Source organism: Hemicordylus capensis, chromosome 4 (genome assembly GCF_027244095.1).
Source record: "Hemicordylus capensis ecotype Gifberg chromosome 4, rHemCap1.1.pri, whole genome shotgun sequence".
Classification (NCBI taxonomy): domain Eukaryota; kingdom Metazoa; phylum Chordata; class Lepidosauria; order Squamata; family Cordylidae; genus Hemicordylus; species Hemicordylus capensis.
In genome coordinates this window covers 119,131,353-119,146,998 of record NC_069660.1, presented here as the reverse complement: position 1 = coordinate 119,146,998, position 15,646 = coordinate 119,131,353, and the positions used below count along the sequence as shown (strand labels likewise).

General features: G+C 41.6%; 1 protein-coding gene across 3 annotated transcripts in view; it reads left to right on the top strand.

Moving 5' to 3' along the window:
* The window catches only part of SYDE2 (synapse defective Rho GTPase homolog 2), a 51,670-nt gene extending 38,664 nt beyond the window's left edge, over nt 1-13,006 (top strand). For 2 of the 3 annotated variants that reach the window (XM_053247220.1, XM_053247219.1), the window contains exon 7: nt 8,840-13,006. In XM_053247220.1, the coding sequence (XP_053103195.1) occupies nt 8,840-9,327 (488 nt within the window). In that variant the 3' untranslated portion in view covers nt 9,328-13,006. Of the gene's footprint in view, nt 1-8,189; nt 8,245-8,839 lie in introns of all 3 variants that reach the window. The other variant, XM_053247221.1, reaches the window with a different exon arrangement.
* Nucleotides 13,007-15,646: the final 2,640 nt, after the last annotated feature.

Genomic DNA, 15,646 nt, shown 5'->3' with positions numbered 1-15,646 from the left:
GATAGAAATATTGTAAATAGAAAGCTGTTAGGAACTTAGCTTCTTCTAATTTTATTGCACACAAGCCATAGTTGTGTTTTCACACAAACCGCTAGAGGAAGCAAATAAATAGGAGGGGAAGCCTAAAGTGTATTCATCTTGCCAGATCGCTGTATTCCTCTTGCTACTACCTGGAAAGCAGCTCAGCAAAAGTGCTGCATTTTTGAATAATTCCAGAACTTATTTGTATTATTTCAGAACATTGATCACCACATAAAGCGTAGTTGGGGGTGGGGGGGGGATGAAATAGAGTAGGTTATCCCTCCCTTTCTCTCTTCCCCGATTCTCCAGTTATCCACTGCTGGTGTCTCAACAAATAATAAAATGACCATTTTCAGAATGGTTGTCAAAGCCAAAAATATTTGTTATCCAGAGCTTAATGCCATTTGAAGCATCAACTAATTCAGTAGTCAACTATGATTAGCTAATTTACTCCTTATGTCACTGCAAACCAAGCAATGATTCTGGGAAATCAGACTGTGCTGGAAATAGTTTTGCTTTTAATGTATGTGTTTTTGTTGGCCTTTTTTATTGAGGAGTAACACTTCTAAATGACCCTGGTCCCATCTTTGTAAGATTTGGTGAATGGAAAACTATTGGATTTTTTCATTAACTATAATAAAATTATATTCCTGTTTGAAAGAATACAGAAGGATATAAGTGATATTTCCGTTAAGTTAATCCACACAAGCATTCATCTGTTTGGAGAATCGTTTTAAATAGCGTTCATTGAAGATATGTTCACAGATCACTTCCGAAGTATAGAATGTTAGAGTTGGAAGGGATCTTGGAAGTCTTCTAGTAGACCTGCTTAGTGCAGGAAATGGCTACAACATCTCTGATAGAGTTGTTGAGGCTCTGTTTGAAAATTTCCAGAGAAGGAAAACCTACCACACTGCATGAGACAGACTATTCTGGTGTTGAACAGTTCTTGCAGTTAGAAATTCTTCCTAATGCCTACCCTAAATTGAATCCTGGTTATCTATCCTGGTTAAATTCTGGTTAACCAGGGCAGTTTGGCTAGGACTGTCCTGAAATCTTGGGTTCTCACAATTAACTCCACAGGGCTCACTAATCCTGATTAACATTTTAACCAGGATCCCTGTAGTTGTGTGAGCCCAGCCCATACTAGTTAACTGTGTCAAAAAAGGAGATAAGATTAGTCTAGCATGACTTCTTGACAATTCCATGCTGGCTTCTGCTAATCATCAGATTCTTTTCCAAGTGCTTACAGGCAGACTGCTAAATAATCTGTTCTAGGATCTTGCCAGGTGTTGATGTGAGGCTGACAAGTCTGTGGTTTCCCAGTTTCTCCTTTCCCCGCTTTTTGAAAATAGGAGCAACATTTGCTTGTCTTCTGGCACCCCACTTTTGTTCTCTATGGTTGTTGGAAGTTACAGACAGTTGTCCTGAGATTACATCTGCAGGTTCCTTCAGTACTTGGGTTGTAATTTTTCTGGACCTGGACACTTAAGGAATGTGGTCAGGACTAAACATCATTTTGCCAGTTTGTATTCTGACTGATGTCAGTCTGGGTTTTCAGTCCTTTCTTCCATCATCTTATTTCTAAATGAGAACTCTTATCTTTTTGGAGGGGAGTGCATTTTGAGGCTTCTGAAGCAAATCTCTAGATCTTTGCATAGAATTATAAAAACAGCTCTAGATTTACAACTTCTACTCTATCCATAGCAATGAGAAAAGAAACTAATTCAAAGCTTCATAGAGCCGAATTTGAATGGCCTGACATGGTAACACATGTGTTGAAGCTACCACAGGATCAATCTAATTATGCATTGTTTCTCTTTCTTTTGCAAGGTTACCAGTTCAAATTCCTTGATGCATCACAGATGTGGTGAGCTCAGGACTTGGTATGTCCTGGAAAATGTACAAAACCTGTGTCACGCCAGAACATGCTGAGTCCCAGCCATGCCATATATCTGTGGTGTGTCATAGCAAATTCAAATAGCAAATCACATTACCAAACATACCTTATTCCATGGTAGCTTTGCCACATCAGTTACCAGCTTAAGCCAGCCTTATGATAGCGAGCATGAATTGTCCCCATTCATGGAGTTCGCCTTGGTTTGCATTTGGATGGGTGACTACATGTGAGTGCTATCTGCTGTAAGATATTTCCATTAGGGGATGGGGCCATAGCTGAGGGATAGAGCATCTATTTGCAAGCAAATGGTCCCCAGTTCAGTCCCTGGCATCTCCAGGTAGGGCTGGGAGAGACTCCTGCCTGAAACCTTGGAGACCCACTGCTGCCAGTTAGTGTAGACAGTACTGAGCTGGAGGGACCAATGTTCTGACTCAATATAAGGCAGCTTCCCATGTTTCTTGACCAAATTGGCTGTCTGAATTAGCCCTAAAGGAATGGAGAGCTCCTCCTTGCTACTCATATGCTACTGTCTGGAACTGGTATGGACATTGCTGGTCTACTTCTATCTCAACTGGCTTTTGAGTCCTGCAACTATATTTAGTTATTTTCCTCCTCTTCCTCGCCATTTCAAGCTTAGACATCATTTCTTATTTTAAGAGAGATGTGGCAAGCAGAACTGAACCCTAAATTTATTGTGCTACAGGCTGGAAATCAGTCATGTACAGAAAGTCAACCCAGTCATAGAAATGTGTGTTACATGAATACCGATACCAGTGTTTGATTTTTCCATTTCCTGACTAGGTTCATAGTGTTTATGTACTGACATGACAGCACCTCTATTACCATCTTAAGCAGATTATTCTCCATCCATGTTTGAATTCAGCCAATACTTAAACTTACTTATCTGGATGGGCTGGTTCAGATATCATGCTGCCTCAAGATTAAACCTTGACTTCACATGCCATAAATGGCCTTGGGAAAGTACACTTTCCTCTCCCCTGTCCATGTGCAAGTCAGAAGAATTCTGCTTCTGGTTACAAACAAGCTAGAATTGGTCGCAGTTCTGAGTCTGCCAATCCTGGCTTATTCTAACCAAAGTGCTTTAATTCAATCCTTGGGATTAGATTGTGGTTTATTTCAAGCACTTTGATTAGAATAAACCAGGTTCAGTCGGTCTGAACATCGAACTGATCCTGGCTTGTTATTTCTAATCACAGTTGGGAGTAAAGTCTTCTGACTTGGACATGGGCAGGGGAGGGGGAAGTGCACATTCCCAGGGCTGTATGATGGTGTGCGAAGCTCTGTGTGGCATCTGAACTGGCCCAATGTGTTAGCATGCAACCTAGCCGGAAACAGTATGGATCTGAAGTTGCTTTACTGAGCTAGAGGCAAAGGAGAGCATTTATTGCATGAAGGTGAAAACCTCTTTTTAAAACGTCTTCACTATCTAGAAGCCCATATTTATCCAAATGCCATGAAACATCACTTTTGATACCAGCCCATGAACTATGCTCCTTGCCACCACAGTACCCAAAGCCAAGTACCCTAGAAGGTTTCCTTGATCCTGTTTTTTTTAGCTCTTTTGTCCTGACTGTCTTTGCTACTGCAAGCCTTGCCATTCCCTTCTTTCCTCTGCTTGTTGTTTGTAATCGCTACTCTTCCCTACCTCACCATCCTCTCAAGGTGGACCCCTATTAACTTCACTCTCCGCTTCCTGTTGGCTTTGTGTTGCTGTTTCCAACCTGCTGTCCCAGGCTAGGCTGAAAGAAGAAAGTACTTTCTGAGTAGTACGCTTGAGCTTCAGCAACAGCACCTTCTGGTGGTCACGTGTATCATTCCAGCATTTGAGAAATGTCACATACAAGAAGGTGCATGTTGCACTCATACTTTCCTAATCTCTTGCAGCCATCATGGCCAGTCTGTTTGTTTAACAGAGAGCTGAGATATCTCAGTGTTTGGACGGATCACCAGGAATGTCCAATTGTCCAGGTCACATGCCATATGAGGGTTGTAGCTGCTTGACTATTATTGTTAAGGTAAAGTGGTGCTGTTGAGTCAGTGTCAACTCCTAGTGACCTATAGTACAGGAGGGGTTTGCCATTGCCATCTCCTGCACAGTATGAGTCAGATGATGCCTTTCAGCATCTTCCTATATCGCTGCTGCCCAGTATGGGTGTTTCCCATAGTCTGGGGAAACACACCAGCAGGGATTCGAACCAGCAGCCTCTTGCTCCCTAGGCAAGTTACTTCCCCGCCGCGCCATTAGGTGGACTGACTATTATTGTATGCACCTCTAATTTAAAGTGGAACTATAAACAATAAAATGTTTGAAGACATTTTTCTAAATAAAGGTATCTTCTTTCAACTCTTTGTAAAGGAAGCAAACTCTGGTGTACATGAGAATTTCAGACCATGCTGTAGAAGCTTACAGCTTGGCATCATGCAGTGTCCTTTAGTTCTTCAAGAATTTTAATTAAATACTGTGGAGTGAGCTGTGCTCCTGTGAAAGAGTCAAAACCAGAGCATAGGCTCTCAAATGTTAATCCTCCTATGGATTTGGAAAACTTGATAACCATGTTTGTACCACAGTTCAGCTCTTCATCTTTTCTTTATACATGGAAAACACATGGTCCTTGTTTAGTCAAAAAGCATAGCAGAGCTGGCAGCTAAGGTTTATTACCCCTTTGCATTAAGAGAGCGAATAGAAGGGCTTTCATTGATGTGCAGGGTTTCCCCCCTCTGAAGAAGCATAATTGTTATGGACTAATAAAAGACATACCTCTCCAATAAGAGTCATTTCTGTAGGAAGGCTCTAAATGCTTTGGGGGCAGAGCTTATTCACATGATCGCCAAGGACAATGAATCATAGAGTTTTAGAGTTGGGTAGGTACCTTGGAGGTCTTCTAGTCCATCCCCCTTGCTCAGTGCAGCAAATGCTACAGCGTCCCCCACAGATGGCTGGCCAGCTTCTCTTTGGAAACCTCCAGTGAAGAAGAGCCTGCCACTGCAAGGGGCAGACTGGTCCCTTGTTAGAATAGCTCTTACAGTTATGGAAGCCCTGCTCAATGCCTGCATTTGATGGCTCCCAGTCCACGGCAGACTGCTAATGCACATCTGCCACTTTGTGCAGGACTCAGCTTTTGACACGCCACAGTAAACACTGGATTCAACCTAAGTAATCCTTGTGCAAATACAAGGAACTTCCATTTGTGTAAGGGGGAAGCTTGATTTTTGCCAACTCTCCATTCCTGCTGCACCACCTGTGCCACATGCTATCCTCAGAAGGCCCCGCAACTCACAGGAGCAGTTTTTCATGGTGGGAAGGAAAGATCAGTAACAAGCCCTTCCCACTTGCACAAACACAATTGTCAATCACACAGTAAATACCAAATGCTTTCTATAATATGTTACTGTTTTTGTGGTGTTTTTGTTATGCATGGACTGCATAACAAAATAATGGAAAGTATTTTGGACAATATGGAGACTATATTATCCAAAATAATATCCAGAAACTTCAGTTAGTTCAAAATGTAGCAGCCAGATTGGTCTCTGGGGTGTCCTAGATAGGCCACATTATGCCTGTTCTTAAACAGTTGCACAGGCTTCCGATAATGTTTCCGGGCAAAGTACAAAGTGTTGGTTATTACCTTAAAAGCCCTGAATGGCTTAGGACCGGGTTACTTGAGAAAGCGCCTTTCTCTACAAGATCCCTACCACTCATTGAGATAATCAGGAGGTCACTAGTTCATCTGGTGGCGACCTGGGATCAGGCCTTCTCTTGCCACTAGATTGTGGAACGCACTCCCCATGGATATAAGAGGATTGTCTTCCTTGGAGGCCTTCAGGAGAGCCATAAAGATTTAGTTTTTAATTGTAATTTTAATCTGCCTTTAATTGGTTTTTGATTGTAATAGTTATGTATTTTTAATTTTATTGTAAAACCTCCCAGAGCCCTCTTTAGGAAGGGCTGTATATCTATCAATCAATCAAATAAATAAAATGGATAATATAGTGTCCATATTTGGATACTAGAAGTATCCACTTTAGATACTTCTAATAGCATGGTTTATTAAATATACTGGCTCACATACTGTGCCTAGCAATGGAGCATTCTGCAGTTGCACAAGAGCACTCTTGCAGAAGATGTTAGAATTATGTGAATGCAGTTGCATGATAGAGGGTCGTTAGAAATAATGGCTCTCTCTTATGCTGCTGCATTTGTGCAATTCTAGAATCTTCTTCAAGAGCACTCCTGTGTATACCCTCCCTTGCAAGGCAGATAGAGTATTGTGCAGTATATGAGCCCATAGCAAGTATATTTAATAAAATTTGCATTGGTTTCACAGAAACAGACTATTGCACATGGTGATGGCAGCATATGATTAACTCTCCAAAGACTGGAAGGCATTCTCAATGGTCATATGAGGCCTATAGGTTTGGGTATTTTATGCTTAAATTCAGTGGTTATTAATTAAAGAAAAACCAAGCTGGAATTCTTCCTTTTGTATGCATGTGCTATATTCTGAAATAATGACGTTCTCTACCATTTGTTCACATTCAGGTTCCTAGTTCTTAATGTAAATCATGTTCACAAGTAAGGCTTAAGTGCTCTTTGTGCTCCTAGTTTCTGTCACACTAGCTAGAATGTTTCCAATCCTGGCTCTAGTGTGATCACATTGGCCCGTTTCAAACTTAACAAGGAGCCAGGATTGGGATCCCAGCTTCAGATCCTGGTTTATTTTGAAACTCTGGATAGAATAAGCCAGGATTGTCCCATTTAGAGGTCACAAGAGACCCTGGTTTATTCTAAGCTAGGACTGGAAATAAAATCCTTCCTTCTTGTGTATGTGAAGGGAGCACAAAGTGAAGATTCAATCCTGACTCTGTGGAACATCTGAACCAGGTCATAATTTTGATTGTTCCACGTGTTAATAGCAGTATCCCATGCCTTGACCAATATCTTCTCCCTCCACCCACCTTTTTAGCCCATTTTCCAATAGGCTTATGAGATCACCCAGCATTCTTTGTGTCAGTTCATGTATCAACTTCGCAACTCCTGGACCAATATGAACCAAATCAAGTACAGTCGTGAGGATACAAAGGGACATCTCAACACATAGGGATGCCTTAATGGCCTTGTGTGTGATGATGTCATCTACTCCAATTCAAGGTGGCGTCCATGTAAATATCTGAGGCATAAGCGGGCTAATTTGTGGACTCTCTAACCAATTTGAACCAAATTGGGTACAGTTGCGGTGAGTGACACACAGGGACACCACAATGGCATAGTTTGTGATTATGTCATCCACACCAACTCAAGATGGCGGATGCATAAACATTTGAGGTGCAAATGGGCTAACCTGTGAACTGCTTAACCGATTTGATCCAAATTTGCTGCAGCTGTAGGGACACATAGGGACACCTCAATGGCCTAGTTTGTGATGATGTCATCTCCCCCAAATCAAGATGGCGGATGTGTGAATGTTTGAGGTGCAAGTAGGCTAACTTGTGGACTAACTGATTTGAACCAAATTAGGTACAGTTGTATTGAGTGACACACAGGGACACCTCAGTGGTGTCATTTGTGATGATGTCATCTGCCCTTCAAGATGGTGGAATCATAAACTTTTGAGGTGCAATTGGGCTAACTTGGGAACCGCCTAACCGATTTGAACCAAATTTGCTACAGCTGTAGGGACACCTCAACAGCGTAGATTGTGAAGATGTCATCTGCTCCAATTCAAGATGGTGGACACATAAAATTTTGAGGCGCAAGTGCACTAACTTGTGGACAGTCTGATTTGAACCAAATTTGCTGCAGCTGTATGGACACATAGGGATGCCCCAATGGTGTAATTTGTGATGATGTCATTTACTCCGATCCAAGATGGTAGATGCATGAACATTTGAGGTGCAAGAGATCTAACTTTTGGATCTTGATTTGGACCAAATTTAGTCCAGTTGTAGAGACAGTGAAAGGAAAGTAGGCTGATTAGTTCTTACTAGAACAAGTTGTTCTTAATCATGATAACCTTGACTGTGTCATCTGCTAGATTCTTTTCTTTCCCTTATCCCTTACCAACCCCTTCCATAGTAACCTAAATTTAAGCCATCTGGGCAGGAATAGTTTCCCTCTTGTGTTCTATACAGTAGCCAGCACATTGTTGAAGCTAAACAAATATATGGAATATACATGGGACAAAGACATTTTACAGTTGAAATAAGCAGCCGATATTGGTCAATAAAACATTTGTACTGTTTACCGTAGGAAGCCGGTAACAAGAGGACTCTTAGTTTCTTGAGCTGTAAAATCATGGGTTCAGGTAATTTTTTTAAAAACAAAACCAAATGTGTGTTGAGTGTATTTCCCCTCCCCCACTTCCTCGAGCTGGAATTAATGGCTGCTTAGGAAAAAACATCAGAAAGCTTCAGCTGGTATTGCACACATTTGGATCCCAAAAAGAAAGCTTTTTAGAGTGGTGATTATATTTGCAAAATAGTCTAACACTTGCCGTGCCTGCTTTCTCTTACACAGCTGAATGTGGAGGAGGTCTGAAAGATGGAAGCTTTTTAGCATTTATTTGAAATGTATTGTGATTGTGCATTGTGATTAACTTGGCAAGTTAATCGAGGCACTCCAAGTTTAATAGTTTATCCATAACTGCAGAAGTCTGAGGCATGACCATTTTAGCTGGGACTTTTACTACTAGACTTCCTCCCCCCTAATATACGATGATTAGCCAGCAGCAAAACCAACATAGTGGAATGTATTGGCTGTCAAGTACGCATGCATTAATGCACGTTCCAAGTGTAAAAGTAGACAGACATAATGGCAAATGTTGCAGTGCTAGTTTTTTTTGTTTTTGTTTTAGTGTTTACAGTTCAACTAACTTGTATTAAAACTGTGCTTTGTCTTAGTGCAACATTCAACTGCCAAAGATTCTTCATTGCCTGGGCAGCAATCCTCTGTGAACTATCTGAGACCTAAGAAGCAGCGACCTCAAATGTTGAACTTGAGCAGTACCGAAATGTCAGGGATTCTAAGGTCTAGGCCAGCCAGACTGGATAGTCCAAGTAACCGCTATGCTGGAGACTGGAGTGGTTGTGGAGAGAACTACTTCGTAAATCCCAAAGAGGCTCTAAATGAAGCAGACTATGATGATGTACCTTCAGAAGATGCAGAAAGTGGGGATGATGGCAGCAAAGTGAATAGTTCAGATAAGCTGATTGAACAAACCAACTGCATGTCCAAAGAACACACATTTCAAGCCTATTTGACAATGCAAACAATGGAGTCTGCAGTGAACCACAAAGTCAACCTCAAAGACCTTCAGGAAAGCATTGATACTCTGATAGGAAACCTGGAACGGGAACTCAATAAAAACAAGCTCAGTATCAGTTATTAATAACTTCCCTGCACAACCCCTTCTCTTGGTATGTCTTTTTCTTGGTTTCTTTCCCAATAAGCGGGGGTGGGGGGGGGAAAGCAACCTTACTTGGAGAGCTGATACTTTATTTGCATTGTGTCATGGTGGTGATCCTTCATAGGGTAAGTGCATTCACATTACACAGGCTGTTGTTTATCTTGTTCATTTCCCTTCTTCTCATTTGTAGAAGGTATTGTTCCGACCCTCTGGGTTTCAAATGATAGGGTATGTTTTGTGAACTGATTCTAGAATTTCCCCTCCTGCCCTTTGAGATACTATGCACTTAAGAAGTTTGGACAATGTATGGAAGATATGCAAGGAATCATCTTGTGTCTACATTACACAGGAACAGCACTCCTTGTTCCTGAAACCTTAGCCCTGGTACAGATATTCTCCCGGAAGGGAGGACTAATGTTGCTGTGTACATGATAATTTGCAGCACAAACTGTAAGTAGATCATGTTCTATGGTATTTTGACACCTTTTCACTTGCAATGCAAAAGCTGCTATGAAAAGAATGCTTTTCGTTATATATGAATGATATAGATATTGTACACAACATTTATGTATTCCTGTATTAACACTTTCCAGCGATTATTTAAAACTGCAAAAATTAAATATTTTTCTAACTTTTGTTTTGTACATATGTATATATTAAAGAACATTGGGCTTGATCCAGTTCACCACAGGTACAGCACTTTTGCATGGTGGGGACTCTCCTTGTTTCCCACCTTCTTCTGCAGAGTATATGCATAGCTGTATGCACAGGCATCACACTAGGCCATTATGCAGAATAGGCGGCCTTTGCACATCTCCTCTATTCAGCCTCCCCACCCCACCTCCACTTGGTCAAGGAATGTGAGTCTTGGGGTGAAGTGAGGATAGGTTTCTTTTATATTCTATAGCAGGACTGCACAACGTCTTCGGCTCTCCAGTTGTTGGAATACAACTCACACCATCCCCAGCGACAGTGGCCAATAGTCAGGAGTCATAGTCCAACAACAGTTGGAGGGCTAAAGCTATGCAGCCGGCTCCATGAGAATTCATTTGTATTCAGGCACGCAGACTTGGTGGGTCTGGACTCAGCCCTTTGTGCACAGGTATTTTGGGAAACGGTCTTATTATATTTGAATAAGATCACTACTTCTGAAAGAGACCAGCATTTTGTGATGCCAAAATGAAGCCTATGATCGGTGAATGGTGCCTGATAGGAGCTTGAGGGCCACAGCAAATGTTCGGATTTCCTTAAAGTGTGCAAAATAATAAATTGCCCAAATAATATGATATACTTGCCTGCTACTATTTAGCCATTTGTGCAATTTCCTGAATGAGACAACAAATGAGAGTTTGAGCTCTGGAGAGAGGATTATTTACTAGGGTCCACAGTCATACACCCAGGTTGCTTTAGAATAGGCAGTGTAAGTTAAAATTTATTTAGAATGGATGTTGCCCCCAAATACACATACTTGTAACCTGTCCAAAGATCAGCCAGATGCTAAGAATGGGCCAAGAAATAATTCATGCACGATCATTTCCTTGGCTGTGTTAGTGACATAAGTTCGGAATAGGTAGACATTTGTGCAGAACATTAAATAGGCTGAATTTGAGGACTGGTTTGCTCTCTGTTTGAGTTCTCAAGCCATACTCCCAACACGATGGGCCTAATTTTAGGGCACAGATCCCAATGCTGAACACTGTTTGGGAGGACTGCATATGCATGGTCCTGACTCTTTGTCATCATTTATGCCTTATTCTGTTTTTCCTGTACCAAGACTATCATGCTAATCAGGCTGTTAAATTCAAATTTTCCCTGTTGTTGGGAATGTGGTCACTGTGGACATTGCTCCCCTGTCTCATGATGTAGAGGGAGCCACAGTGTACTGAGCTGCAGAAGATTTTAAAGGAGGTAATTGTGATGATCAGGTCAGGCAAAATTACCACATTTTGGGAGAAAACAACAAATAATTGCACTAGTGTAGCCCCTCCCCTTTGCCCATGGCTGTATTCTACAGGTTTTGGCAGCATGAGACTAGGCATATTTTTTTTCTGAAGTAAGAGTTCAGTGTGATTTACTCATTAGTAAGTGTGCTTAGGATTGCAGTCTTAGTCTTACAGCTACATCATGTGTTCACGTGTTCAAAGGTAGCTGGGTTAGGATTATGGGGGACGGGAAACATGAAAGCTGAGATAGATGAAGTCATAGGGCTTGTTTCCAAACTGGTCTTGTGCATGTTGTGCAAAAAGGGGTGTGTGGGAGAAAATGCCCCTACTCTCGTGCTGTGGAATTTGCCTTATGGCCAAGCTTATTCACATGCACATCTTACCCCAAGTAATTCCTCTGTCTTGAAAAATGAGAGCACAGATTGTATGGCTACAGTGAACACGTCTAGGGATACAGGCATTTACGTGTCCACTCAGAGCACACGTTTGGCATGGGAGAGAGGAGTGTGTGCAGGCCGAAGTGTCCTATGCCTTGCTGTACGTAGATTCCACAAGCTGGTCTGGTGTGTGACCTGGCTCTTGATCTACACAAAAATGGCTTGAAGCGGGCCACATAAGTAGCTCAGGGTCCCGCTTCAATACTAAATTGCATAGCTTTGTGTTTCTAGTGCAGACCGAGAGGATATAGGAAAAAAGACTCTTCTGGTTTAAGTAGGATTTTTCAGATTTTCTTAACAGATCAGCCGGACCCCTTTTCAAATACTGACAAACAATATGGTTAGAGTGCCTTCTAAAAATAATGTATCTGAAGGCTTGAAAACAAAATTATTGTTCACATATTTTTCTTTCTTTAATACCAGCAATATTAATGCTTTTAATAGTAAGAATATTAATTTACTGTTTTCTTGCCAGTCTTAAATGAGTACAGTATTGGCAGATCCTTAACCCTGCCCTTTGAAGGGTGAATGTGATAAACCCTTTTAAAATTTACTTTCTGATGTTTGTTTGATATCCTAGTAGTTAACCAAAGCAAACACAAGTCTTATGCAAGTCTAAACGAAAACTGTTCCTGTCCCCTATCTAGCAATAAGACCCAAGCAATAAGAATTATGCAACCAGTGCCTCATAAAAGACAAGGATTGAGTCTGTAATGTAGATGAGTATGCCTTTAAAACAGAAATCCTTTGAAAATGTAAGTAACAAAGGGGCTAGTTATCTTTTAAAGAATATTTTGGATGTCGTGTATGTAGCCTACACTATAGGACTTAATTTTCTTGCGCTAGTACATTATCAGTCCCTGAATTTTCCTATGGATGTGGTGTAAGTGCTATTTAATTTGTCTGTGCCCCCTATATATTGTCTGATTGTTTTTATTATTGTTGTTGTTATTGTTATTATTATTAATAGTTATTTATTTACAATAGGATGACTGAATTTGGTGCACAATTTTTGCAGCATATTTTTTTCTAAAGAAATCTCAGCATTTTATCCTGTCTCCATTTATTAATTTATTGTTGTTAGTGTGGCAATATATAATACAATCATTGCAATACAATAACTATGGTACTGTTTGAAAACATAAATTTTAACCTGAAGCATTTATTGACACGTCAGTGTATTTTTTTTTAAAGTATATGTACAGGAAGTGGATTATTTTTGAACTATAAATGTTAATTCTGAATAAAATCTGAGTTGAATAAAATTGATTGTATTTTGTAGATCGTTGCCATTATTTTAAGATATTCAGTGCTTGTTATCGATATAAATACAAATCTGCACTGAGAGCTTGTAAAAAAGTCTTTGAGCCTTTTCTTACGATCAGTGTGGAAGGGCTCTGATCTGCAGGAGAGAAAACCTTAAAATGCTGACCTCCCTGGCAGATGATCGAGGGCTCCTTCCTGGGCAGGCAGATCGGTTGCCCAGACCATTGTCGGCTACTGCTGGCAGCGTGGAGGGCCGGGGGCCAGGATGTGTATAATGCATCCTCCTGGCGCTGGCTGGGAAGCCACTTGCATGTAGATGCCGCACGGCACCAACACACGAGCACTAAGCCTGGTTTAAGGGCACCCTCAGGCCCCCAAACCTAGCTTAAGTGGGGGGCTTCCTTAGCTCGGTTTTGTCTGCACATGTGAATAGCCCCTTTGTGACTTGTATACATTTCTGATTTCACATAAGATTTTGAAAAGCTTCTTTCAAAAGTCACCAGGCGCATGAATAGGATTTTTCAGATTTTCAGGGCTATTTAGGAGGAGGATGCAGGTCTAATCTCATGCATGTGTTTGTATGATAACTTAAATACTGTTGTCCAGTCCTCCGCTGCCACCTCCGCCTCCACCCCAACCACCCAGTGGTACCATTTAAGGAGAGGAAGGGGACCGTCACAACTAACCAGGAGCATCTGTATCTATTGCCAGTTCCTTAACTCCACACACCGGCATTATTATAGCTCAGTGGTTCAGCACTTGCTTTTCACGCATAGAGCTCCAGGTGCAGGCCTTGGCATTTTCAACTGAAGAGTTGGGAAAGTTTCCTTGAGATGGGGAAGACTCCTATTTGAAGCCTTTGGGAACCCATGCCACTATTGTCTATACTGGACTAGGTACTCCAATATATTCAACAGGTGATGCTGTCAAGAGCACAAGCTCCCTTACTCTTTTTATTATTATTATTATTATTATTATTATTATTATTATTATGGGAATTGATGACTGTCCTAAGCAGATGACCTTTGCTAGAATTAGTAGCAGATATAACGAGTGATCACAACAATTTTGTTCTTAAAACACACTGGATAAGCTTGGGTTTCCCCCACCCACCTCCTTGCAATTTCTAACCTTTACTATGTCTAAGAGCAAGCTTTTAACCCTTACTTTGAATCTTGCCTCACTTTTACCCACTACTGAAATCAGAAATGGTGTGTCTGCATCTAACCCATGAAACTTCACCTTGCACCACATGCACTAAACTCTGTACACCAGTGTTGATATAAATATTGATTCAAATAGCTGTATCCAGAGTCAATGAAAGTTGTGAGAGAGGTTGCCTATGGAGGGATTTGGAGGAGGGATTTTATGTGCACTCATTCATCTGAAGCATGCTGACCATTCAGCACTTGATGGGAGCATTGTGGTGAAAGGGAAGTGCATGTCCATTCTCTTGACGGATTTGATAGCTCAGTATTGTATGACCTAGATACTACTGGGTATATTTCTATCAGATAGTTTCAGGAGCTTGCTTCACACTTGAGCTCCCCAGAGAGAAGTATTTGACCTGCAACTTTTAGAACATTACAAGGAAATATTGACCTTTATATTTTGTTCTATGAGGTGTTCACCTCCCCCCCCCAAAAAAAAATTGTGTGTGTGTGTGTGAGAGAGAGAGAGAGAGAGAGAGAGAGAGAGAGATGTTTCCTGTTAAGTATGAGAAGTGTTCATACATTTTGTGTTAACCAAGTGCACTGAGAGAGTTGCTTATATAGTATTTTAATATGAATAGCTTCCGTTCTGTTGAAATTAGCAAAATTTCATTCAGCTCTGAAATAATGTACTGTATGTGAAAAAATATGTCTTCAAAATGAGAATTCATATGTTAGAATAAAATGTAATGCATTTGTTCAATTAAAAGGCAATCCTCTTTGACAGGCTATATTAACTTACTTCACATCTGTTTTACATGAATAGCTCCAGCAATACATTCTTACTTAGATATATGCTTTTTATCTGCATTATTGAAATTTAGATGGGGGGAAATTTAGATTTGTGATAACCCGCTTTGCTTTGATTTGCTTCTTTGCTTTCTAGAATGCTCTATTCCATGTAATAAAATATCACACAGCTCTTATTAACAGCAGAGGAGTATTTGTATACTGTTCTACAGTAGTTTAATATAGCTTGTGTTCTGCAAGCATAGATATACTGCAACTTGTCACCAACATGTGAGTGATTATAATATCCTCTCTAATAAAACGCTTGGTGTCCGTCCGTGGAGGGACACCAAGCGTGCGTTCATGCCTGGCCTGTTCTGGGCATGCCCAGAACAGGGCAAGGGAGGCACGAACGGCAGGACCCGGCGGCCATGTTGGGGCCGGGAGAAGGAGAAGTGGCCGCCGCCTACGCCAGGAGGAGAGTGCGGGAGAGGCGGCGGCGCAGCCGTGGCCACGGCCAGAGGTGGCGGTGGCCGCGACAGGGCAACTGGCGGCAGGAGTGCGGGTGAGGCGGTGGCAGGGCCAGAAGCGGCCGCCGCAAATAAAGGAGAGAGGCGCCGGGGGAAGAGGCGGCGGGGAAGCTGGCCGAGGTGGCGGCGGAGCCGCCGCCGAGGCCTGGCGCCGCCAGTAAAGCCGGGCGGGGGGGGAAACCTTG